A 25,998-nucleotide genomic window follows, 5' to 3' on the forward strand; every position below is an offset into this window, starting at 1 on the left:
CTCTCTGAGAGAAAACTGATTAAGGCCATATAATTGGGGTTTTAAAGTACATCCAAATTTTTCAAAAAAGGAAACACAATGAGAGAAGTTCAGTTTGCAGATGATTTCCCTGTAAAACATCATGCCAACAGACTTCCTTATAACAAATATGTTTGTGGTGTGAACTCTGCATTTTCACTCAGTCTCCCATCACAAAACCATTTATTTAATTTTCTACATTTCCCAAAGAGTCATGATAGTTTTATTTACAGTAGTCATCAAATACCAGCAGTGATTTGTACCATAAAAGCCATTAAACAGATACCAACATATATAAATCACAAAAGCAATGAATCTCCAAAGACAATAATTTTACATTGCATTATTTCACACTCATTGTTGCTCATGCAATTTCTACTCTTCCCAGTAGATCTAGCAGGCCATCCTTACTGAGGAACATGGTTTCACCTGTCTGCTGACACATCACCTCAAATCTAGGTGGTTCTTCTAAAGCTCCCTGGCCCACTACAATAACATACGGGTAGCCCAGCCTGCTGGCATCCTTCAGCCTCTTTCCGATGGTCATCTGTGTGCGGTCATCAAAAACAACTTCACCTCTCAAATGAGGCAGAGTGTTTCCCAAAGACTGAACCAGCTCTTCTGCCACCACTCCTGCTTCGTCTGCTTTGCTGCCCTTCTTCGGTGGTAAAACACACACCTGGTAAGGAGCAATAAGACCTGGCCAGCGGATCCCTTCTTCTGTTGACATCACCTCGATTGCTGCAGCAAGAATTCGAGTGACCCCAAGACCGAAGCAGCCCATCTCAGCAATGCTGGGCTTGTTCTGGGCATTGCTAAAGCTGGCTTTAAATATATGGGAGTACTTTTTCCCCAGGTAAAACGTGTGACCTACTTCTATACCCTTTGACTCTACAAGTGTTCCAGCTTTGCATTGCGGGCAGGCACTGCTATCTGATGACAAGGTCTCCACGTTGGCAGAGAAAGAGCAGCTTCCGCAAACTAGAAGCCGGTCTTCACCGATGTCTGCCGGCAGCTGGAACTCGTGGGACAGTTTTCCACCGATGTTTCCCGTGTCTGCCTGCACCTGGACGCAGCGTAGTCCCAACCTGGCAAAGAGCTGGGTATACGCTTGGCATACAGATTCATAGGTCTGGTAAGCAGCTTCTTCGCTCACATCAAACGAGTACATGTCCTTCATGTAAAACTCTCGCCCACGAAGAAGGCCGAACTTTGGCTTTGGCTCGTCTCGGAATTTGCGAGTGATCTGTTAATAGAAGAATGACTGACAATGTCATGATAATAATAATAATAAAGAGAGCAGCACTCATCAACAACAAGCTAAATGCTTACTTGATAAAGAAGGAGAGGGAGCTGTTTGTAGGAGAGAGTTGCCTGGTGAGCAACAAGAGTCGTCACCACCTCCTCGTGTGTGGGACCCAGGCAGAAATCGGCGCCGTGGCGGTCCTTCAGGCGGAACAGCTCCTTGCCCATCAAATCCCAACGCTCGCTGGTCTTCCACAGATCCGCTGAGCACAAACTGGGCATGTCTAGTTTCTGACCACCAATCGACTGCATTTCTTGGTCAATGACTCTCACCTGGAAAATATGAACGACATTACATTTTCCCAGACCAAAGAAGACTCCTCACTTTTGCTCTGCAGGTTAAAGACTTGCTCCACTGCAAATTAAGGCATCTCAATGATGCAAGACAATACGCACTGTCAAGAAAGAGATTATCAGGATATAAGCTTAGAAGAAGTAAACCTCCCTATTGTTTTTCTTTTTCTTGGGAAATATGGAATGGTTGTATCTACACTTTTACATAATAATTCTTTCCTAAGTCAAAAGAAAGTTACTGTAGGGATAACTGTTACATGTGTTACAAAGGGAAAGCCCTTTTTATGTGATGGATAAGCTATATTGTGTGACTTTACAAAATGATTACCCACGATTAAGAATCTTTATTGGTTTGTCATGCTATTCCCCAGGTTAAAGTCTAATGCAGCAAAACAAAACAAACAAAGACACAATTAAAAAAATACGACTTGCCGGGAGGACCACAACCTATTTTACTTTTCCACGTTTGAACACAGAAGGGCATAAATAATTCTTAAAATCAATGAGAAAACTTACCAGCTTCTCCATGGAGCGTACGGTGGCAGGAAGGTAGTAGTAGCACCCCGGGCTGGATGGATGGATAAGCCCAGCCTGTTGCATGAGTCGCTGGCTCTTGCAGGTCATCTCGGTTGAAAGCCGGCTGTCCTGTCCCACATCGCGGAGGTTTGAAGGCTGGTAAAGGCGGGACACCAGCAGTGTGGGTTGGCTGCTTCTGGAGCGAGAGGAAGTCACCGGCTCGGCACAGCTTGAATGGCTCCTCTTAAGAAGGGTCAGGCTTCTGTGGAGCCGGTGAAAGGCCCTCTGCCACATCGGATATATCGCAGGCTCCATAATAAATCCAAGTGTGCTGCTTTAACACAAAATAAAATTTGCAGATAAAGCGAAATGACAACTAATTGGAACTCATATTTATAGAGTCAGTGTCAAACAACAGATCACAGAAATGTAATTTGAACATGTTTCCCTTGAAAGAGGGATTTCCTTTCGCCTGCAAACCCAAAGAAAACTATAAGAATATTACTGCCTGACAGGTTTCAGCTCAGAAAAGTGCTACAAGAAACTAATAAACTTTGCAGATCACAGATAATAAACATCAAGGGGGGAAGAGGGTGGTTGATTGTTGGGGGGAATCACCTTCATCTCTTAACTTGTGATTGTACACAACGTGAGACAAAGTCATCGTCAGCATTACTGTTCGTTTGGAGATTTGTACATCAGCACTGACAAGTGTATAAACAATAGTAGCTTGCTACTGTATGTAATTAACACATTAATGTCGGGACCTCTTCAACTGAGACTCAACGATGAATTAAGATAACAAATGAAATCAAGGTCGTCTTGCATCTACCGCACGCCCCACATGAATTGAATGAAACGACAGCAGTTTCAGACACATATTTAAATATCTGTTTACCACCAACGCTGATCACACATATCCTCTCTCTGCAAGAGCAGCTGAACAAGCTTATCTTCATCTGCCACCACACATCCATGTTACTATACCCGAGCGCTCCAAACTCACCTCGGTACAGATCGATACTCTGTAAAGTTCAGTCCAACTACATTAAACGAGTGAATGAACAAAACGTGACATCTTAGATAAGTTGACAAACTATGAAAGGTGAGTGCTGCACTGCAGCCATGCTGCTGCCAGTCCGCTGACGTCACTTCCTACCAGGTGGCGCCGCGCGCTCTACCGCCCCCTGCATGACCGGATGAGAAATGGCGGGTTGTGCTCTCTTTCTGGAGAGGCTGCCAGTGGGGAATCCAAAATGGCCGACAATATGGCTGCTTCCTTACGATCGCCGACACATTGTTCCGCCATTTTGTTCTGAATCACCACCACAGCGCCACTCTCGGTTGGAGGCGGTAGTACATGAAATATGGCCGCTTCCTGCAGGTCGCCGCCATTTTGTTCCAAAGCACAATCACAGCGCCACCGTCGGTGGGAGGCAAGAGTACATGATCTGCAGTGCGACCTTGCTTCTCCAGAATTGAAACCCGCCAGTGTGGTATCAAGATGGTGGCTTACGGGCGCTGACATACTTGTTTGCGGGCGCTGACATAGTTGTTAGTGGTCGCCGCCATAATGGCACACGGTCAGCGCCATACTATTCTCAAAATTGAAACCCCGCCAGTGCAGTATCAAATAATGGCGGCGTAAGGGCGCCGTCATACTTGTTTGTGGTTGCCGACATACTTGTTTACGGTCCCCGCCATACTTGTATGTGGTCGCCGCCATATTTAAAAGGCAGAATGACATCAGTGGCTAAAGTTGCTTCATGGGTCATGTCCAGTACACCGTCAGATCACATCGCACCAATTAAGAACCTTTCTGCAGCTGGTGAGCCCACGGGAAGGTGGCGCCTGGCGTGGGACACGAACCCACTACCTAGAGAACGTTAGTCTCATGCGCTACCAACTGAGCTAGCCGGGCAACCGTCATATTCCACATTCAGCCTAGAAAGAAAAGATTCACTCTCATGATGAATGGGGAAGAATACTTAGAACCAAAAAGTATAGTGAACGAGATCTTGAATTTCTTTAGATACCTGTATGATTCTTCTTATTCTACACAAAATGCTCAATTACTTTAAATCATTTATTACTGTAAATGATGAAACCTTTATGTCAGGAGGATTTAAATTGAAGTATCAGCATGAAAACAGCCTCTGACTGATCTCCAGGCTCAGATAGAATCACTACAAACTTTCTGAAAAGAAATGAAAACATTGGTATTTGAGGCAATAATGTATGACTAGAAATGAATTATTGACAATAAAACAAGGTAGAAGTATTTCAGGATGTCTATTTGTCATATTTCCTTACCGTCAGGACAAAATAAGAAAAGTGTCACATCTAACTCCACTCTGCTCTATTCTAAATTCTGCTTTACATTTACATTTCACTTCACTGCACCTGTGTCATTTTATATCCCAAATTGTAGGCGAGCCATGTAACATAAGTTTATTCTGTATACACCTGCTGCGTACATGATTGACTAAGTTGTCTAACTCTCTCTGAGCCTATTTCAGCAACACACTGCAGCTGTAACCACAGTGAAGCTCAGGGTCAGAGGTCAGAGGTCAGCTACCAAACTGATCTGCCTCCTTCATTCATCCAGTGACAATGTGTGCTGCATGAAGCAAAACAAACGACAAGAATGGAGAATAACTGTAGTTTCTTCAGCAGGAAAGGAGTAAATGTCCATGACAAACCTTCAACAAACACCTATGACACCTTTAAAAGAATAAAACCATCATAAAGCATGTCATTGTTCTTTATTATATATACAATCACTGGGCACTTTAACAGAGAAAACCCAACAAATCCACATGAGCATGCGTGAGCGACTGTGGAAAGGAAGAACTCCCTCTAACAGGAAGAGACCTGCAGAAACCAGACTCAGAGGTGGAGGCTTCCTGCTGGCCGGGTGGGGTGAGGGGACAGAGGAGAGGACAGACAGATAGATAAGAGAGAGATCCACCCGGAAGACTGATCAGGACAGGAGGCTTCAATCCACCTTCAGCTCCACTGTCAGACATCCGGCAGAGAGCACAGACTACAGGAGAGAAAGGCAAATGTTAGTGACATGTAATAGTGGTGAATAAAAAAGGAAAGAAGCTCAGTTTAGGTCCTCCAGCAGTCTTAACCTCTGGCAGCTTAACTAGAAAATGGTCTAAGGTGTCCTGAAGCAGCTCTCACTGTAAACTTTAATAGAAAAGTCTTCATCCTAACCTTCAAATTAGAGGCTGTGTCAGACTCTTTAACTGAAACTGGGATCTGGTTCCACATTGGAGGAACCTGAAAGCTGAAAGCTCTGCCTCCATTCTACTTTTAGAAAACCTAGGAACCTCCAGTAAGCCAGCACTCTGAGAACCAAGTGTTCTTCTGGGGAGATATGGGACCAGCAGTTCTTTAAGATATTTTGAATTAGTTGAAGACTTTTTAAGCAGTGACTTGGACCCCCTGATAATAGAGAGTTACAATAGTTACTCTGGAAGTAAATGCATGGATTAGCTTTTCAGTGTCACTCTATCAATATATTCTTGATTTTAGAGACATTATGCAAATGTAAATGTACAGATTCCAATAGATAAGATGGTGATGAGCGACAGCAGTGCAGCTTCAAACTACTATCAGGTGAACACAGGAAGATATAGGATTACTACAACATCACCGGATGCCTTCAGACTCTCTTGTTCATCATGTACGGTTGGTTACCCTGTGAGAGCATGTTAGAACTTTCTCCCACTGGCTATGACGACCTCTGCCTCAAGCCTTGTATGACCTTCGGCCATCAGGATGTTGATGAGGATCTGAAAAACATTGACAAGGTGTATGTAGATAGCTTTCCAAAAACTCAAAATATTGAGCACTCTACTTCTATGATGTCCTCCATTCCATTGATCATCTTACTTCAGGGAGCAAAACATCAAAACGTAATGGATGAGTCTCAGGTCCTCCTTCTTGATTCCTGTGACTTCCTCCATCTCCTTCAGCATCTCCAAAATCTGCTGCAACACAGAGGAATAAAAGTAAACAAATCAAGCTTATGTTACATAAAAACTCTCAGACTTGATAGATGAGGTGTTTTCTTACCTGCTGGTCACTGAAAGGCAGAATCCTCAGTTTGAGGTGCTGCTTCAGGGAAAGTGATGCTGACGACATCTTCCAGAGGTTTAATCTGTCTGAACGGACCCTCGACTCCATGAGATCTTCATGTAAGATCTGAAGACAAAGAGCAAAGAGAGAACATATAGCAGCACTCGGGAATAGAACCACGAACAGCACAGTTAGTTTCACTCACCTTGATCTGCTCTCTGGAGAATACAGTCAGGATCTCCCCCCTTCAACACCTCAATGATCCTGCAGATAAAACTGAGATAAAAAAGCAGCACCAACTGTGACTTTTACACTTTGATTAAAGTCAAAACTACTGGATTTTATTTGTTCCTGTCATTTAACAAAAGGAATCAGCCAACCGTTGAATCAGCTGACATTTTGCTTTCACAGAGTGATCATCAAACAACTGTTCTATTCAACACAAAGGAGAGCAGCTAAATATGTCAGCCAGGTGTTTCACTCATTTCTGCCATACCACATGCAACTATTGAACTACTGAACCAACTATTGTAGTACTTGTGCTCTCTTTTTGGGGGTTGCATCCACAGCTGAATGATGCATTGGGAAAATTTGTGTATTTTCCGGCACAATCGAAATGCAGCCAGCCTCTGCAAACTGTGCACTCCACCCATTCCAGAATGTCAACATGTGGATATAAAATCCTGCAAAACAAAAGATGTGTTCACGTAATTTAAAAAAAAAAAAAAAAAATTCTTTATGTCTTATAGATAAAGAAACAGACAAAAAAAGCTTAATATGAATGGATGAAAAGGAGAGAAGAACAATTTTATAGTGATCTGAACCCCCCCCCCCCCCCCCCCACACACACACACACACACACACACACACACATTCATTATGAACCAATGGCTGGAGACAAAGCAATACTCTAACATCATTTCACGAGGCAGAGGCTGAGGAATCAGATGGATTAGGTGTGATCTTTTTATCAATGGATCTGTAGGTGGATGAGCGATGGTTCATGTGTGTTACATGTTGTTAATGTAAACTAAAAGCCAACAAGGCTGAGCAGAGTCTGGCTCCATGCTGGAGGCCTGAGTGATGCGGTTGAAGGAGTGAGAAGGAACCTACCTCGCTGCAGTTATATTGTGTTTCTCGATGATTGTGTTTCTTCTGTCATGAGTTTGTAATATCAATGTGACAAAGACCAGGTGGTGTCGGAGAGGAGGATCTGGTCCAAACTGAGGTCCATCCGAAACGATGGATCTCAGTTCCATCGCCCTCATTCAGGTCCATCCCGAATGACTCCCACCAAAGTACCAAAGTGCAGTACTGAGCGCCACAGAAGATCCTTCATTCCTGTGGAAATAACTCTATAACTCCACTTTGTAAATAGCGGTTTTCCTCTTAATTTCATTCTCTATTCTTATGCCAGTCACCCTGCATATAATGTACATAATATTATAAAATATATAATTTTAATTCTCTTATTGATATTTTAACTTCTATTGTAATTATTGCATGTGTTCTTTTCTGTGTGGAGAACCATTACAAACAATGTCCCTCTGGGAATATTAAACTATTCTTTTCGAGATTAGTAGCTTATTTCAACACTGTCTTTCACCCAATTTACCTAACGTATAGTGAATGGATTACCTTTGTGCACTGTGATGTGCAAATGAATTTCCTGATGGGCCCCAGTAAAACCTGTGGAGAGAAAGGCCTGAATTTATTCTCAAAGAGAAAGTTTGTTACAGTTGAGCTAAAATCTTCAATTTAAGTGTTTTGTTTGTGAACAATCCCTAAACTAAAAGCTTTACTTTTGAGCTCAAAAGTACTTTAATCACCATGTTTGGTACGTTTCACATTAATCTTCTTTCCACGGGTTTGTGGGATCACAATTGTGAGCTCCGTTAGTCCAGGTGCCCACAAGCATAGATACTGTATATAATATACAACTCGCTTACTTGTTTTTTTCACTGTCACACATCATATAGCCAACATTGTTTATTTGATTCATTATTTAAAAATCACATTCACCAGGCTGGTCAGGAACAACCAGAAGGTGACTATAACTCAGTGGCAGTACAATGACCATGTGTGGGAGGAAGACCGGATACAAGTGTAATATAATGTAACTTAATGGAAATTCCTGAGTGTGACACAGGGGATGCAACGCAGATGAGATTGTTATATGTGGAAAGAGAAAACCCCTTTTCATAACTCACAATGCATCCGTTTATCTTTAAAATAATCAGGGTATTGATATTAGTCTTTGTGTCTGACAAACCAATCATTTCAAAAGTAGCTCAATTTCAGCACTTCAATAAAGCCTTCAAAAGAATTTGACTGGGTACTGGACGCAAGCGAAACGGACTGGTTATAACTGTTATTGTGTTCTCTTCCTGCAGCTGCAGGAATATGAAAAAGTCTAACAATTTTGCCCATTAAGTAGTGTAGGTTAATAGGAGTACATGTTTACTTAGTTGATGTAAGATAAACTCATTACCAGTTTTGGTAGTGGACACTCGTTTTAGAAACTAAAAATATTGCTTGCAGCTATATTGGCATGACTGTAAGTTAATATTCTTTCATATTGAACTTTCATTATTTTTTCATACAATAAAGTGAAAATTGAACAGTTAAAGAAAATACTGACACTACTGAGTGTCAATTTATTTCAGGAAATATGCACACAAGTCATAATCTTTTCCTTACATAGATGACATCACAGAAAACAATGACAAGAGCATTCAACTTCATAAATAGGACAGTATGAAAACCTTGATGTCACGTTGCCCAAATGAAGACGCAAAATATTAATTTAAAACAAAAATTATTAACCGCTGAAATATTGTCAGTCTCCAAACAGTTTCTTTTCCAGGAATATGCCATTCATTAACAGCGTACCAATAAGAGAAAAAGATGCCACAACGGTGAGGATGGTGCGCAGGGCTTTGAACCAGCTGGGATAAGTGGGAAGCAGAGACAGATCGTAATGTAGCGAGATTCCAAGTCCTATGATAACCGTCATAACTGCAGGGGTGATGCTGTTGCTCATGAGCATGGTCACACAGGCTAACAGAGAAGGAACCACACTGTTGGCCAGGTTGATCCAGTCCGGCTTGGCTGGGCTGCTCTCAGGGAGTGCGAATCCCCATCTGGCTCCACCCAGAAAAGAAACAATGGAGGCAGCATAGGCCAGCTGAGCGTAAGCCAGCTCTGGGTAGTAGTTCTCCGTCACAGCCATGAACAGAGGGGGGCAGACAAAGGGGATCAGCCCAGCGAAGCCCAGGTAGAGGGCTGGTTTGGGGCCCTCCCAAATGTTCTTGAAGTCGTATCGCAGTAGATCCAGTTCTCTTGGAGGAGGTTCAGGCTTTACTCGCTTCTTTAGTCTCACAGCAGAGGAATGGAAACATTCTCTTCTAATCCAACACAAAGCAGCACTTGTCTTTACTTCGTGGAGCAGCTCAGTCCTGAAACCAAGTGCAGTGCAGGGTCTGGCATGTCCGGATGCCGTCTCTGAAGATGGGAGCCTGTACGAGGAGACAGCTCCACCATGCGAAGATACATTAAGCGTTGATGTCCAGAATCTTTGTGGAGGACCTGACCAATGCAACAACTGAAAAAGAAATTCAAAAAGTATCAGTAAATTTGAAAACAATAAACTATGAAAAGCAATAGCTGAGGGGCAGTTACCTTGTGGGTTGCAAAGCAGCTTCGTTTAAGTACTGAAGAGAACATCTAGTGAAGAAGGAAACATGTTCAGGAGGAGAGAAAAAAAATCAAAAACACACAATTTAATCTATGTCATCTGTCAAACAGAAGAATATTTATATAGAAAAAACCATGAAGTTAAAAATGACAAAGGTAAATTTCACATGATCATTTACACTTCAGACTCAAACATTATGCTATCAGACATATTGGTATATTGTATGTCACGGCAAAGCAGGCAACTGGTGTATTTATATTTACACAATTGAGACTATCATTTAATACAATTGCCAAATGGTGGACATTTTGGGTTGTTTTTCTCCACAAAAGTGAAAAATTCAAACATGTTGCACCGGAGACAATCCCAGTTTACTATGAGTGAGGGCAGGTTACACTCTGGTCTCTTTATGTTTACCCTGTGATGGCCTGGCGACCTGTCCACACACGCTCACATTCACACCTCGGGGCAACTTAGGGTCACCAATTAACCTCAAATGCATGTTTTTAGACTGTGGGAAGAATCTGGTATGAGAACCCGGGGGAAACCAACATACACACGGGGAGAACATGCAAACGCCACACATACAATATAATATAATATAAAGCAAGAACACCATAAATCTTGGGAGGAAAAACATGTGACACGATGTTGTGGTCAGACAGCAAAAGTAATCCTGATCATCTGAAATCTGTTGAAACGACAGGAGTACAGACCTTTTGGCAGCTAACGTTCCTCCCCGTTCACCACGTGAAGCGACAGTACGGTTTTAAGACACAATAACTTCGCTTTCAGGTTAAAAACAAACACCTTAAGAAACTCGTGTTAAGAGACAGCGAGCAGCGACCTTCCTCTGAGCAGGTGCACGGCTTTATGTATTCCGTGTTCAACGAACAATCGTTCCGCCTCCACCACACCATTTTAAAATAGCACCCCAGCTTTGCTCAACTAATGAGTGAAGCTTTAAAAAAGGCTTAAAAAGGCGAAAGAGATGCGCATTGAGCTTCACATATTGTACTTTTCTGAAATAACTTTTTTGTTAACCTTTCTGGAAACTTTCTGTAACAGGAAGATTGACATGACAAGTCACGGTTAATGCAAATGCACACGTTTCAGAATATGCACAGCAACCAATAACAACATGAACATCAATAATAATAATAATAATAATAATGATGATAATAATAATAAAAGCAAACACACACAAATATGTTGGTTTGCTTCTATATTTAGGATATCAAAACGTATGAAGTGTATTATGTGTTTGGATTTCGTGAATCGTTTTGTGAAATTCATAATTGAATGAATTTATGCACTTTTACTTACATTAATGTAAAAACTACGCCACATATAGAAGCAGGGGACGTGGATACAAGTTGGCTTCACATTCGGTTTATTCGACAAATAACCCAGCAGGAGGCACTCATGCAAAGACAGTTTCTTATGAACGACAAAGTTTGTACTAATTGGTATGGTTGGCCAGAAGGGCCAACAACACAACACACCAACAAAAGCCACGACGCAACAACAAAATGCCGCAGCAGTCGGAGAACTTTTGATAACTTTTGTTGTTGTGTTGCGGCTCTTTGTTTTTGTGTTGTGACTTTTGTTGTTGTGTTGTGGCATTTGTTGGTGTGTTGTGGCTTTTGTTTTTGTGTTGTGGCTTATGTTGGTGTGTTGTGGCTTATGTTGTTGTGTTGCGACTCTTTGTTGTTGTGTTGCGGCTTTTGTTGTTGTGTTGTGGCTTTTGTTGGTGTGTTGTGTTGTTGGTCCTTCTCGGCCACCGTAAAATTGATGCTTTAGTTTTGTCGAATGAGAAAAAAAAATAAAAATAAAAATAAAATGAGCAGTCGTGTATTGCAGTTCCATTTACTATTATCACTACTGAGGAGACCAAATCAAATATAAGATCTTTATTTGATCACTTACATGCAACTTTAAAGAAAAAACCTTTATTGTAAAAATTATGAAAAGCATTTAAAAAAACACCCCAAAGAAAATGAAAAAAAAAGTCATTAACAGTTAGAAATAAGTACAGAAAGAGTGCAATAGATGGATGCTAATGCATAGAAAACCCTTAAATAGCTCTATCATTTCCACTGTAAATAAAATAAACTCTTCACTGTCATTAGTAAGCCATTAATGACATCGCTTATAATTTCAGTGTTTAAAGGTAGAAAATAATCCTTGGATGGGGGTGGGGGGCATCCTCAGACTCTCATAGCTGCAGGAAGCAGTCAGACAGCTCCATCACTCTGAAAAACAAACAATAATAACAGTGTAATGTGGATTGCTTTAAGGAATTTATACACACACACACACACACACACACACACACACACACACACACAACACACACACACACACACACACACACACACACACACACACACACACACACACACACACACACACACACACACACACACACACACACACACACACACACACACATACACACACACACACACACACACACTGACCCCTCCACAGCAGCCACAGCAGTCCCCACACAAGGCTCCCAACAGGCCGTTCACCATCTGCACTGCACATAGCGCTATCTGGATCAAGCCGAATATCAGCAGCATGGAAAACAGAGTCAGGTGCCAGGATACCACGGACGACGGTTTGCACTCTGTCCACATATTCGTTTCGGATAGATAATTCCTGAGGGAGGTGGTGAGAATAAAGTGTCAAATTTTATAAAATGTAGACATCAAGTGATGGTACCGACTAGTTTATACTAAAGATATATGCATTATAAGTGAAAGAAACATGTACATCAATACAATGGTGATGTAAGCACAAGTTGAAGGGCAAATTGCACGTGTAAACATTTCACAATTTTGTTTGTCTCACCCAGCTGAGAAGGGATATTCCCATTTTTCCGATGTTGCACTGGTATTACACTTTGGTCCTTTGTTAATAGCCACACCAGAAATTATAACAGAGTAACCTGCCCCTAAAACACCAACAGCCGCAAAGAGTATAGAACTCAGCATCTGCAGAGAGAGAAAGAAAGTACAACCACTCACATAGTGAATCAATACATGCAACAATTTCCAATTAAACCCCCTAAATAATGATGTTATTTTCCCAGTGCCGAGAGACCAGGCGTGGGGCCATGAATAGGGCCAACACTGGGTGACTGAGATGCCTTAAATGTGTGAGTAATCTTTTGTTAGTTTTTTGTTTGCTGATTTTTTTTTTCTTTTTTCTTTTGCACTCACACGCTTAGCCATTGTTGGAATATTGATCTGTATGTGTGTGGCAGAACAAGACCTGCTCTATGAGAGAAGGTCATGTGAAACTACCGCCAGGGGAATTTCGTGCTCCAATGATCGAATTCTTATTAATATTTACGTGTCTTTTCACACGTGTTGCAACTTGGATCAAGGTTGGGGTGTTTTGTTCATTCATGCAAAAAGGTTATCACAATGACCAGATTAACTAATCATAATTCACCTGGTAGATATTAGTAAAATTGTTTGGGTGCAAAAAAAATTTTTCACTCTGTTGAATCCATACAAGCAGCAAAGTTAGAGCAGAAATAAACCGTGGCTGTGTATATCCACAGGTATACACAGCCAGGGTGTGGCTGTCAGTCGTGTTTTCCCCATACCTGTTTTCCGCAGACTGTAAAAATGTTTTACAGTCAAAAATACATTTTTGTCTGCTGCCCCACACTATAAGAGATCTAGTTGAATTTCTTTTAAGACAAACTTTCCAGTCTCCTTGTGCTTAGAGTGTCATTTGGATTTGTGCTCAACTTTTGAAAACTTCTCCTGTAAATAATAGTTTTTATCATGTTGCAACATTAAAGTAAAAAATGGCCTCACCGCAAACCTCCTTCCACAGCTTTCATTGCCACAACAACCGCAGCAGTCATTGTTTTTCAGACCCAGGAAGACCAGTGCTGGGAAGATCATCTGCCACCCAAACGCACCAAAAATCCACAGCACGATAAGAGGAAATATATAGACAAATAGATAGAAGAAAGAAATTCTAAGGATTTTTTGTTATTATATATAATCATACGACACTATTTATACTATTATAAAATGTGAACTAATGATTAAAACAAGTCGCAGTAGGAATAACGAATTATTGGAATTATAATTTCCATTTCTAACAGAAACAAATGTCACGGAGGATGCATCACTAGCACAGCACATGCCAGTACTTTTCTTTTTTAAAAATGGACACAAAAGCAGAATTTTGCATCTCAGTAACACACTCACCAGCACTCCAGATCCCACGATGCCGCCACAGTAAAATACCTCATCAGTGATTTTTGAGCTGTCCACATGCTTCCCGCCGGGGAAAAACAGCAGGATGTTGCAAAGCACACATGCAATGGACAGAGGCAGCAAACTGATCCCCAGACATTTGGCAAAGTTACCTGAACACATTTTGGCTCTGAAACGGCCTCTAACACCAACAACTCCTGAGGTTAGAGAAGTATCTTGTGAACCTTAAACCACTCCACCGAGGCCTGTCTCCCAGGTAAATAATCTGAAACTATTTTCAAGATTTGACCCAGGCCAGTTTTTGTCTACACCACTTGGGGGACAACTACAAAGTTGGAGAAGCAGTCAAAAGAAAAATACAGCAGCTCTTGGTGTAGACCTTTGGAGTGGAAATGAGTAGATGCTGTTTGTTTCACCTGCCCTGTTTCTGAGGGTGGTTGGTCCTTCATTTGGACATTTATAGCCCCCCCATCTGCCCTCCTCTCTCTTCCAGGTTTACATAAACCAGATGTGATATGGCAATATCTCTCTCACACAGAAATACACACAATGTGCAAACACACACAGGGGGCCTTTATTGAAGAATAACATACCTGTGTGTGCACAAAGACACATAATCGAAGACACAATGGTTAATGTTCTACAGTCTGTTTTGTGTACCTGGAGACATAAGAGGAAGTGGCAGGCAGCTGGTCAATATAGCACAGCCATTGTGGCTGATTTGCATCTAACAACAGGTTTAGTTTTAATTAAGACAGACCGATTTCAGACATGCAGGACATGAATGACTATTTTAGGACAATGTTTCTCTAAAAAGGTGTCTCAAAGTTATAGGAGAGGAATAAATAAGTTCTCGCTTGGTAATCAATTAACTACATAGCTGGAAAAAGGTCACAACCTTTTCATCCTTTTCTTCAATTAGATCCTGCTGTATTCTACAAAGTAAATCATAAAAAACGTTTGAGTTTTAGCAAGTTCATATTTAGGTTTGGCCAATGTTGAATAAAACAAACAACACACAAATAGTATATATATTTATTGCGCTAAAACCAAACTTACAGTTTTGAAATTCTAAATGTCTACATTTACCTTTATCTTCAACCACTGTTGATAACTTCACAGTCAATCCCATCTTTGATTAATAAAGTTTTTTCTTCTTCTACTTATATGGGGAGTCAGTAAATGTGCAGAAGACATGCAGAAAGAAGGCTTTTCTCACAAAACATGTACTCCACAAGAACTTAGGCTTAAAATAGTGTAATATTTAAATAATAAATACAACCACACACGTTGGTGCTTCCATATTGTTTTTATACCATACAGGTTATAAATGTTCACTTTTATCTAATTATTTAATAGTGTCACAGTTTGCTGAAGCCAAAATATATTTCTATTAGTTGGCAATAAATGATAATTCTGTCAGAATGTCTTGAGGTCTAGTTTAAATTAACTATTTCCCTCAGTGGACAGTTCATCACTGTTGGTCCCGAGCAGGACCCTTGATCTAAATCAGTTCTACTGAGCACCTAAAAATCCATGTGGCTGCGCTTCTGCATCCTGGAAATAGGATGGGTCAAAATGGAACAACGAATTTGCTTAATAAAATTAATAAAATATTAGTTTAGTATATTATATTTTTTTCATATAATATACTAGATTTAAAACAAGGAACAAAACGTACAAAATGGTGGGTTTTATATCATATTAATGTTAAGAGAAAAATATACGTTAGTATTTTTTTCCTCGTTGATGAACAAATGACTAACTTTATTCGTAAATATTACGAAATTAACCAACAGAAACGATTACAAGTAATTTCCTTTTCTTGGAATCGATGTAATCTGCGATCTTCTACTCTGGGCTTGAAGTCCTGGTTGCAGTCTATGTGATCGATAATCAAGTAATCGATGCTAAGTTCAAAGTCTGAAACGGTGTAACCTTGTTCCCTCACTGAGACATTTTTTTTCCGCCCGGGATTTGCTGGTAGTCGCAGAGGGATGGGCACCGACCTGACCTTCTCCTCTCGGAGGTCTCCTGTGGTATGTTTGCACGGATGTGTGGCGTCCAGCCAGCAGATAGCTTCGCTCGTGGGGCTGGGTGAGTTCACTGCGGTTACCATGGAGACAGCCCAGTCACAACCCCTCAAAAAGTTCCCCTTATATCTATAAATTCAGAATTAAATTTTTTTTATCTGGTTGATTGACACTGTTTTACGGGGTGAGCTTCTATTGTCCCTCCTCTCTTGTATTGTGCTGCTGCACAGTAGAGACACTAAAGTTGTGCAATGTAGTTTATCAAAGTTTAGATGCATTTAATGGTTTAAAATAATGCTACAAATACCTCAAACTCTCAAAGAAAAAGAGTACCTTTCTGTGTGGAGTTTGCGTGATCTCCCCGTGTGTTTGAGTTTCCTCCAACAGTCCAAAAACAAGCATGTGAGGTTAATTGATGACCCAAATACTAAAAAGTACTGAGTGTACTGCAGATGATGATCAATCAAAGACAAAAGTAGAAATGTTGAAATAGGATGAGTTTTATACAGTAACATTTGTCAACCATAAATTAGCAATTATAAACGCAATGTACAGACAATAAAGTCACACCTTCTTGTTGTTTAATAATCACTCTGTGTCATGGTTTTAAACACCTCACCAATATAAAGGGTCTATCAACTGGCAGATGTGCCATTTAGCCTTCTGTTATTGGAATTATCTGGACATTTTTACTGAGGTATCTTGCAAAGCTCCCCTCCATCATTTCATTATTCAACCACTTAAACAAGACCAAATTGTATTGTGCTTTTGGAGGCGACTGCTGCTGTTATTGAGGAGTAATTCAAAGATGTGTTTGTGTTCAGATATCTTGAAGAGAGGTGGCAATGCAGCAGATGCTGCGGTCGCTATAGCAGCAGCTCTGGCAGTAACAGAGCCAGGAAGCACCGGTCCGGGTGGAGACGCTTTCTGCTTATTCTACAATGGAAAAACTGGAGAGATCGGCGGGATTAATGGAAGGTGGAGATTCATTTATTGGCTTCCTATCTTTCCTGCTCTCAGAAAGCCCTGATCTGACCTGCTCTCTGTGTCCTCAGTGGTCGTTCCCCTCAAGCTCAGACCCTGGACTTCATGGAAGGTCGTGGTTACACTGCGGAGGCCCCTCCTTCAGTGTTTGATGCCTTGAATGTGACAGTGCCAGGGGCCCCTGCATGCTGGTGTGACACTGTTCAGATGTTTGGAAGTCACAGGGTTTGTCTGTATTCATTTGTGACATTTGTGCTGGCGTGTATTATAGCAACCCGTTTTAGCTAAAGGCACTCTAATATGATTTTAGAGTATATGACCTTTTATTAACACTTCAGCATAAACACTGTACTACCCTTTAATTTGGTTACGTCAGTATTCACAAAAACTGATGTTTTTTTTTTTTTTACTTGATGTAAACATGACCAATTGAGGAAGAATTTTACCAGGTCTTCGAAAATGTATCCGAGATAGCGCTAAAATTAACTAAAACCGACTTGTCACATTTTTTGTGTGTGTTGAAAAAAGCCTGAAGTTTTGTAAAGAAAAAATGACAACAAATGAAAACATTTGATTTATAAAAACTTAGAATACTTCCACAAGACATACAAAAGTACTGTTATTTCCAAATGTTCATTACTTTTTTTTGTTTTGGGGAAAAGTATCACATTTATTGACCTGATTCCTATGGGGGAATCATAAAATTCTTTAGTGAGTTTGTTGAAAAACTTGCTTGAAAGGGCGAGCTCAAGCTTATCCATCTTTTGGACCGCTTTACCTCCTGAGAGTTGCTCGGTTCAGTAGACCTTTTGTTGATCTGTGTTTATTTGGGTGAGCTTCTTCACTTGCAGCTACAAATATTTCAAAGAGCCTTCTCAGTATCTAAGTAGTTCATAATCACGAGTGAGCATTTGACACAGTGGAAATATAAATATCACTGTACTCAAGAGAAAAATGTCTTTTCTCGCTCAGATATTGATAAAAGAAAATCACATACATTTTTTTTCAGTGAAAGCTGCAAAGGAGTTTTGGTCACTACACGTTCACACTTATTTAACAACGACTCACCCTTCCTGCTCAGTAAAGTTTCCTGTAATAACCACGTGTTTCCTTCGGCTGTTTCCCCAGCTGTCCCTGCATGAGGTGCTGAGTGGGGCGGTGAAGCTTGCTGAAGAGGGATTTCCTGTGGCAGAAGTAACAGCTCACCACTGGGAAAAATCTGTGTCAGCTCTACGAGATGATGGGAAGGAACTCAGTGGGGACTTACTGATTGATGGTCATGCGCCCAAATGTGGACAAATATTCAGGAACACATCCCTGGCTCACGTGCTGAAGGTAAATTCTTACAATTTGAGAGTAAAACACATCCATGGCAGTAAGTGAGCAGGTACATGTAGTGCTTTAGAGTAACCACACCCAGGTCCACGGCCATATTAGGTTCTTCAAACTCAACTTGGCTCTGATTAAAGGATGACCTTAGCTGCACCCCAGGGGTTGGTGGGAATTCAACCCTGAACCCATTTGAATGTTTGACATAATGTGGAAGTAAAATAAGGAAGAAGGATTATAAATTATATGGTTGTAAGCAAAGCAGCAAGGTGAGGAAGTGGAACACATCAAACACAGATTGTCTTCAGGGTACAAACACATTTGTAAAGAAAACAGTGGATAGGCAGAAGGAAATTGTTGGGATGTGTAGGTGGAGTTGGTTAAAAATGTGTAAGCAATGATATAGTTTTGACTTTAAGGCAAACATTAAATCGGTTCTATGTACATCCGACGTCAAGCTGTGGTCTTGTGCTTTACTGCTTTATTCTGAGGTGTAGTACTTGAAATTAGTTTGAACATATCTTGTCTAATATCATTGGGTGTATTTCTCTCCTATTCTGTGTTGAGTTGCCTCATATGATTTTAAACTCACTAATATATGACAAAAAACAAATTTTGCTACACATATCACACTGTTTCTCTCCTCCTTATTGCTCAGATTACTAGTCAATTTAATTGGACTGCTAGTGACACATAAATATAGTGCTTTCATTGGGTTAGGGTTAGTCTTGTGATATATTTCCTGCAATGAATCTCTAGGTAATATTTATTACCTTCATCATTCAAAATGACCACAGCTGACACCTCTAAATAAGTGCACACTGGTTAAGGCATCGGTAACTCCACAGCCTTCAGCATCCATCTAAGGATTGTGTGAGATTTATATCACACGGTCTCCAAAAAATATCAAAGAAGTGAACATGTATTGGCTGGATGTTGTAATATCTATAAAAGAACATCGACTCTGAGTGTGGCTGGGGTCTCTACGAGTTCATGTGAGTGTGCGTTTGTCGGCCTGTGCGTCACCACTAAAGCACGCATTGATTGACGCTTGATGGTGGATTACTACATGAAACACTCATGCATATGTAATGCAGGAAAACATCAAGTCCGCCCATGTCGGCTCTCTCTAGACACATGGACACGCTCACAAACATTAACTTTCCTGAAGCGGTAGAAACAATAGCAGTGACCTCACCCCATTGACTGGGGGTTTTCAAGGCGTCATAATGGTCACTCCTCCACAATGACAGTGTGTCACTTCCTGTGTCAGGAAAAGTCACACATTTACCCAACGCCCTTCATTTCATTGAATTACATTGATTACACTGAAGAACACATGCAACAGTCGTGCTACGCCCATTTAAATACCACATTCCTCTTGCCAACTGTCATTTTAGTTGTGTGCTTTTTTGTGGTTTTAAAAGTTGTTGATGGACAGACACAATATAGGCTTAAGGGGGTGATTCATTAAAGAATACAGTGATAATAATATTTTCTGTGATTGCTTGATGAAGATAATATTTAATGGACTGATCCATTCACAGGCGCTGGGGGAGCATGGCAAGCCGGCTTTTTACCAGGGCAGAGTTGCCCAAGCCATCGTCGATGCCGTCGACCAAAACGGAGGCGTCATGACATTAGATGACCTCAGCCGCCATGATAGTGAGGTCATCACTCCTATAAGCACAGATTATAAGGTCAGGAAATAATTTTCTTTCGTTTGATACTGTGATAAGCAGAGTGATTGACTTTCTTATGTATTCAGGGTGTGCGACTGTGGGAGCTTCCTCCCAACTGTCAGGGACTGGCCGCCTTAATGTTACTCAACATACTGGAGCACTTCCCTCAACTTAAAGGTAACAACAGCAACACTATTGTTGTGCCACCATTATGTAAAATAATGTGTTGAATATTTGATTCGAGCACTTGGAAGAACTATAGGGTGATTAAATACAATCCAATTCTCCAGAGCTTTCAAGATTTCAAATATTTATGCTGCTTGTTGCATTACTCTTATCATTGTTGAACAAGAAATCAAAACCATTTTCCAATATCATATATGATGGATTAAGGTCAGATGACCAAAAGTGAATCCATAAATATGTTTCACCCAATAGTAGCCACGACTGCTAATTCATTTCTTTTGTCACGTTTATCTTTTTTACGTGCAGCATTTTTATGTTTATGTAATTGGTAAGTCTTTCAAATGTAAGCTCACGTTTCAAGAAGGCACCGGATGTCTACCTCCAATAATTATGTGCAATAATCCATTTGTTTGTGTGCAGCCATAGGCCATAATAGTGCCGACTACATCCATGTATTGGTGGAGGCTGTTCGTTTGGCGCTAACAGATGCTCAGCGCTACGTGAGCGACCCAGAACATGTGACCGTCCCTTTGGAAACCCTAATGTCCAAGAGCTACAGCCACCAGCAAGCACAACACATAAGCATGGAGAGGTGTGTGTGTGTGCGTGTGTACCAGTGTATACCAGTCATTTTCTGTTGACTTTAGATATGACTGCAGAGCTTTTACTTCCCCTGACCTTAACGATTGGCCCTTTTTTACCTCGTCCCTCATCGGGTGTGTAATTTGCCAACAATGTGTATTCCCTGGGCAGCTCTTTAGACTTTGAACTTCAGATCATATGACAAATACACAGATAACAATGAAAGATTAAATTAAATTATAGAAGAAACACAATCATCTGTTGACATGCGTACTTGCACATTAACACGCAGACTAATATTCTGTGGTATTGCGTTTTTCGTAAGTAGCCATCGTTATTTATCTTTCAGTTTTTATTGTTGAGTTGATTTGTATTTCACAACAGACTTAATCACCAAAAAACACACATGTACATTTCAGTGAATAAATATATACGTGAATCCCTTAAAATGTCACCATGTTTAAAAACCTGGCCTCATGATATCTACAAGTGGAATTGTATATTCATAATATATACTAAATTACTCTGGTGTTCAGTCGGATAAAACAGTTTTGGAGCGTTGTTGTTGTTTTGCACTTGAGACTGAGGTAGATTGAACAGTAAATGTTGATCCAGTTCTTTCTTTGACAGGCTGTGTTGTTGGGATAAGTCTCGGTCAGTGTGACCTGATCATTTCAGCTGCCATTTGGTACACTGCTGGCTCTCATGCCCCAGAGGGATGCTGGTTGTCCCTCTCTCTTGTGCCTCTGGAGAAAGTGTTAAGGACGGATGGACTGAGACGGGCTCTTTTTAGCCACAGCTTTTACGGACATTTCAAAGTCCAGGGTTCACCAGCAATAACATGCCATTCGTTGAAATCCTCTCTGTTACCGTCATTTATCTGTATTTCGTCTGTGTGTTGATCTGTAGGGTGATGGAGCGCATGGAGCCCGGCCAGATGACAGGAAGCGACACCGTCTATTTCTGTGTAATTGACGGCCATGGCAACGCATGTTCATTTGTCAACAGCATCTATGCAAACTTTGGGACCGGGCTCGTCCCAGAAGACTGCGGCTTTCCACTGCAGGTCAGAAGGGCCAGAAAGAGTCTTTATTCATTTTGTGGATTGTGTGGTAACATAAAACACATTTGCATTGTCTTGCAACTTGCTTTTAGTGTATTTTAGTGAAATATTGAAGTCATTTTATTGAGATAATAATTACAAACATATTCAAATAGAATCCTTGAAATTAAATTTGTCAAAGACATGGTTGTTATGGAAGCCCATAGATCATCTCTTTCCACTTTTTGCATGTCTTTTTGCATGTCTATACATTATATAAGGTGTTGCTAAAGCTTTTATAGGCACTGCAAATACAATAATATAAAAGTGTTTGTATACATTGGGAGGCGTATTTATTGACTTTGAGATTTGTCTTGAGTTATTTGTGCTTAAATGACATGTAAAATAAGGTTGACGTCAAACAAATGCACATTTTCATATTTTATAACCAACTACCTACTCTTTTTTTCCACTGTTTTCCAAAGACAATTATTTGAAAATAAAGGGTTGATAACTGAGATGTGTCATGATATATTTGTCCTGACAAAGGATTTCTGGTCTCTCATAGAATCGTGGTGCCGGCTTCTCCTTGGTCCGTACCGACAATAACTGTGTTGCTGGGGGGAAACGACCGTACCACACCATAATGCCTGCCCTCCTCACTGACTCTCCAGCCAAATCACAAAAACCACGACTCCTTGCTGCTTTTGGGGTGATGGGGGCTTTCATGCAACCACAAGGGCACATCCAGGTGACAGACAGGTGGAACGTAGATAGCGTTTATAAAAGTACAATTATTATTGGCTATATCATGATTTTAAATGAATCGTTTCGGCATGATCATTATTGATTTGACTAGGCTTCATGTTTGAGCAATGGCTCATTTGGGGCTCCCAGGGGAGCACTCTGGCTACTCCAGTTCAGTTCAAAAAGGTTAAAGGTTGACTCGTCTATCTAAATTTTGCCTGTATGTGTGAATGTGAGTGTGTGTTGTCGTTTTCTCATGTTTGCAATGCGATGAACTGGCGAGCTGTCCAGGGCTTACCTCCCATCACTCATACTCGGACGGAACTGACTCTAACCTCTCTGGATTGATTAAGCAGTACTGATGGATGGATGGCTAGATTGTTGAGAATTATAATTTTTGCTTTGTGTGTGAAGGTCTTACTGAATATGTTGGAGTTTGAAATGAATCCCCAACGAGCTTTGGATGCACCCAGAGTATACGTTCAGTATGACCACAAAGGTTTGTCCCCCCAAAAAGCACATACACACTATTCAAACATACTTCAGTATTTATCCTGCATTACATGATCATTTCTTCTATTAACAATGTGTTGTTATATCAATGTACTAATAATGTAATATTTGGACTTCCATGGCTTTCATTACCCTACTGTCTTAATTATATACAATTGTTAAACATTATTTTTTTAAATGTCACCTACCTGCATTTGTTTTATAGTTTTTTACTTTTAGATGAGAAAAAAAATCCATCTTAAGTGAGTGTTTGCAAAAACATCACTAAAATCCATCTCATTGAGTGGTTAGGTTTCTAGTTTGTGTAATCCAGTCATACTCAAAAGCTTGGTAGTTGGCATTTTTCTTATTAACTGTATTATTTTTAAATTCATACCATATTTACTCATAATGACACTTCAAGAGATTCTATAAAACCTGCCTTGATTTCACATAAAACTTTCATATTATTAAAAATCTATTTTTTATTGGTTATGTGTTCCCAGTTGACCAATGGAAAGTCAATTTGGAGGAAGGGGTCGATCAGGAGGTGGCTGAGGAACTGGAAAGACGGGGTCACAAAGTCAACTGGCCAGTTCGAGGTACATGTGTTTATACACACAACTCATTAGTTCAGATGATCGCATGTTATTACTTCAGCATCACTTATGTAACAGGCGGATAACTTAAACCAATAGAAACTTAAAAAACATTTCTTCTTGTGCACGTATGTCATGGTCATGTTTCCCGTTTGTTCTGAACCTCAGGTCACATGTAACACAGTCAAAAGTTAATGAGCTACCTGGACTGTTATTTTGATGTCTAGTATAGTAACGTCCATAAAGCAATGAGACTGCCACTGAAACATCTGGTTTCCTCTGTGGCATTAAGACCATGGGAACTGTCATCCTTCCTGTTGCAAACAGGACGTATGTTTTGTTCCTCTTCCCTCCGCGGACTGAGTCAACTTTCAGGGAGTTCATCGAGGGGTCACGTGTATTAAGGCCATCAGTGTTCTGTATCACACAGACTGTCAGTTTAGTTGTTGAACCAGCAGTATTGTTGTTGTGCAATAGCAACAAACACTGTAGTGAAGTAGATTTCAGAGTATTAAAAGACATTGTCGACTTTACGGACAGATTTGTGCTTGTGAATAAAGTGAATATTCCCAATTTTGGGGGGTAATACTTGTTAAACAATGCTATATTAAAGCTGTAGTCAGAAGAATTATTATATATAATATTAATATTCAATAAAGACAAGCAGACGGATGGTTCCTTTTCATATGGGTTGTTTCATTTGCTTTCACACACACACACAAAAAATATGAATGACAAACATTTGTAGATTTAGCCACGCCCCCAGCAGGCAAATCAGTCCATTGAGAACGGCTGGGACCTTAGCAAAGGTGCGCTTGTTTTCCACACCAGAAAAGCTGTAACAACACTTCAAAAAAAATATCCCCAAAATGATTGTATGTGATTTTTTTTTCTTACTGAATTGTACCTCATCCGTATCCTCCATATTCCTCTAATCACTTTAACACCTGCGTGATACCAATAAACCACAAACACTCACCTCACGACGTTGATGCAAATGAGGCAAAACATTTTGGGTTACAGTACAAATATTCTTAGACATGAATTAATGGCCTCTATTGATCCCCTTCCATTGACCTTTTTGTTAACATGGCAGGACACAAGAGGTCTCAGTTTGGACGCGGACAGATCATCACGGTGGGGGATTGGTGGAATCAGTCTGGCACTCATGCCGGTCCTCCTTCCCGGGTGCTGTGGGCGGGATCAGATCCCAGAGCTGACGGATGTGCTCTGGGATACTAGACAACTTTGGAACCTTTTCAGTTTATGCAATAATCAGACAAACTATTCAGAAACTACTCAAAAAGAAATTCCTACAACTTGATTGCAGAGCAATGCTTCACTATTCTCTTGAAGATAGATATTGTGTTTTTTTTTCTAATGAACTTGATAATTTTGCCAAATGATTAGTGTGTTGGTTATTGATTGACAAGTCAGATTCACAGCACACACACAAAGCCCACTGCCTTAAGAGGAACAACACTCCTCAGTGAGGTTCCTGATTTCATCCTGCTCTGATATCAGTATTGACGATATGCTTCTCTTGTGCGATTCCAGTTCATCAGTTTTTACCATTGTAATTTGTGAAAAAACAAGAGTTTTGTGTAATATTATAAAGATTGATTTCAGTGGTTCAAACCTAAATGTTTAAATAGCGGAGAAGATGTTGTCGTTTGTGATTGATTGTGACACTTGCTTTGTCTTTAATCTTGACCCATAAATAGGAAAATAAAATATTGTGGTACATTCTTTTCAGACAAATTGTGACATTTCTAAACCCCGGAGATAATCGTCACTTATTTTCACATATTTGTAATTGAATAAATCTGTCTCTCTGTCTCTCTGTCTCTCTGTCTCTTTGTCTCTCTGTCCGTCTGTCCGTCTGTCCTTTTAGAGATACAGAATAAATTATTACATCAATTCAAACAAGAAATGTTGATATTAACTTAATGATCAGTGTTTTTATCAGAGTTTGACTTAATTATGTTGGTGTTTTGGTTTTTAAATGTGTACACTTTTTTGCCCCCCAAAATTGTTACCAGCGTATGTTGACAACATACGGTTCTCACCTCTTGGAGTGGCTAAAGTAGCAGATTCAGCCACGGTGATGTAATTAATGTACCAGAGTGTTATGATAAAGATGAAAAGCAGAG

At 40.4% G+C, this 25,998-nt stretch overlaps 4 protein-coding genes across 7 annotated transcripts; 1 reads left to right on the forward strand and 3 right to left on the reverse strand.

Annotated features, from left to right (window-relative positions):
- Positions 1–177: 177 nt before the first annotated feature.
- Positions 178–3,287, reverse strand: pars2 (prolyl-tRNA synthetase 2, mitochondrial). Of its 2 annotated transcripts, none has more exons than XM_080474030.1 (4): positions 3,140–3,287; positions 2,134–2,464; positions 1,351–1,596; positions 178–1,264 (listed from the first exon to the last, which is right to left on the reverse strand). In XM_080474030.1, exons 2-4 carry the CDS (start codon positions 2,446–2,448, stop codon positions 383–385), a joined length of 1,443 nt encoding a protein of 480 aa, XP_080330156.1. In that variant the 5' UTR covers positions 2,449–2,464; positions 3,140–3,287; the 3' UTR covers positions 178–382. The 2 variants fall into 2 exon arrangements, with proteins under 2 accessions (XP_080330156.1, XP_080330157.1); XM_080474031.1 differs by having other exon boundaries at positions 186–1,264; positions 2,134–2,467.
- Positions 3,288–8,197: 4,910 nt separating this feature from the next.
- Positions 8,198–10,796, reverse strand: LOC308115994 (transmembrane protein 69-like). Its single transcript, XM_080473932.1, has 3 exons — positions 10,636–10,796; positions 9,904–9,948; positions 8,198–9,826 (listed from the first exon to the last, which is right to left on the reverse strand). Exons 2-3 carry the CDS (start codon positions 9,946–9,948, stop codon positions 9,062–9,064), a joined length of 810 nt encoding a protein of 269 aa, XP_080330058.1. The 5' UTR covers positions 10,636–10,796; the 3' UTR covers positions 8,198–9,061.
- A 501-nt stretch (positions 10,797–11,297) lies between these two features.
- Positions 11,298–14,598, reverse strand: tm4sf4 (transmembrane 4 L six family member 4). Its single transcript, XM_080473628.1, has 5 exons — positions 14,161–14,598; positions 13,759–13,848; positions 12,779–12,921; positions 12,403–12,586; positions 11,298–12,174 (listed from the first exon to the last, which is right to left on the reverse strand). Exons 1-5 carry the CDS (start codon positions 14,329–14,331, stop codon positions 12,157–12,159), a joined length of 606 nt encoding a protein of 201 aa, XP_080329754.1. The 5' UTR covers positions 14,332–14,598; the 3' UTR covers positions 11,298–12,156.
- A 1,447-nt stretch (positions 14,599–16,045) lies between these two features.
- LOC308115708 (glutathione hydrolase-like YwrD proenzyme) lies at positions 16,046–25,692 on the forward strand. Of its 3 annotated transcripts, none has more exons than XM_080473386.1 (12): positions 16,046–16,266; positions 17,027–17,180; positions 17,258–17,411; positions 18,315–18,521; positions 20,063–20,215; positions 20,284–20,374; positions 20,804–20,975; positions 21,875–22,031; positions 22,576–22,758; positions 23,169–23,253; positions 23,753–23,848; positions 24,942–25,692. In XM_080473386.1, the coding sequence occupies exons 1-12, from the start codon at positions 16,167–16,169 to the stop codon at positions 25,085–25,087; spliced, it is 1,698 nt and encodes a 565-aa protein (XP_080329512.1). In that variant the 5' UTR covers positions 16,046–16,166; the 3' UTR covers positions 25,088–25,692. The 3 variants fall into 3 exon arrangements, with proteins under 3 accessions (XP_080329512.1, XP_080329514.1, XP_080329513.1); XM_080473388.1 differs by having other exon boundaries at positions 16,046–16,208; XM_080473387.1 differs by having other exon boundaries at positions 16,053–16,266; positions 22,576–22,599; positions 24,942–25,684.
- Positions 25,693–25,998: the final 306 nt, after the last annotated feature.

Source organism: Lipophrys pholis, assembly GCF_963383615.2.
Source record: "Lipophrys pholis genome assembly, chromosome: 10".
NCBI classification, from domain to species: domain Eukaryota; kingdom Metazoa; phylum Chordata; class Actinopteri; order Blenniiformes; family Blenniidae; genus Lipophrys; species Lipophrys pholis.

Excerpts from the sequence above, each read along its gene's own strand:
- tm4sf4 (XM_080473628.1), bottom strand. The coding sequence starts at position 14,331 with ATGTGTTCAGGTAACTTTGCCAAATGTCTGGGGATCAGTTTGCTGCCT. Across the intron at positions 13,849-14,160 it reads TCGTGGGATCTGGAGTGCTG|ATGATCTTCCCAGCACTGGT; the intron begins GTGAGTGTGTTA and ends TTTGGGTGGCAG. Across the intron at positions 12,587-12,778 it reads GAATATCCCTTCTCAGCTGG|GAATTATCTATCCGAAACGA; the intron begins GTGAGACAAACA and ends CACCTCCCTCAG.
- LOC308115708 (XM_080473386.1), top strand. The coding sequence starts at position 16,167 with ATGGGCACCGACCTGACCTTCTCCTCTCGGAGGTCTCCTGTGGTATGT. Across the intron at positions 17,181-17,257 it reads ATCGGCGGGATTAATGGAAG|TGGTCGTTCCCCTCAAGCTC; the intron begins GTGGAGATTCAT and ends CTGTGTCCTCAG. Across the intron at positions 23,849-24,941 it reads AGTCAACTGGCCAGTTCGAG|GACACAAGAGGTCTCAGTTT; the intron begins GTACATGTGTTT and ends TTAACATGGCAG.
- LOC308115994 (XM_080473932.1), bottom strand. The coding sequence starts at position 9,948 with ATGTTCTCTTCAGTACTTAAACGAAGCTGCTTTGCAACCCACAAG. Across the intron at positions 9,827-9,903 it reads GCTGCTTTGCAACCCACAAG|TTGTTGCATTGGTCAGGTCC; the intron begins GTAACTGCCCCT and ends TTTCTTTTTCAG.
- pars2 (XM_080474030.1), bottom strand. The coding sequence starts at position 2,448 with ATGGAGCCTGCGATATATCCGATGTGGCAGAGGGCCTTTCACCGGCTC. Across the intron at positions 1,597-2,133 it reads TACGCTCCATGGAGAAGCTG|GTGAGAGTCATTGACCAAGA; the intron begins GTAAGTTTTCTC and ends CATATTTTCCAG. Across the intron at positions 1,265-1,350 it reads TCCCTCTCCTTCTTTATCAA|ATCACTCGCAAATTCCGAGA; the intron begins GTAAGCATTTAG and ends TTCTATTAACAG.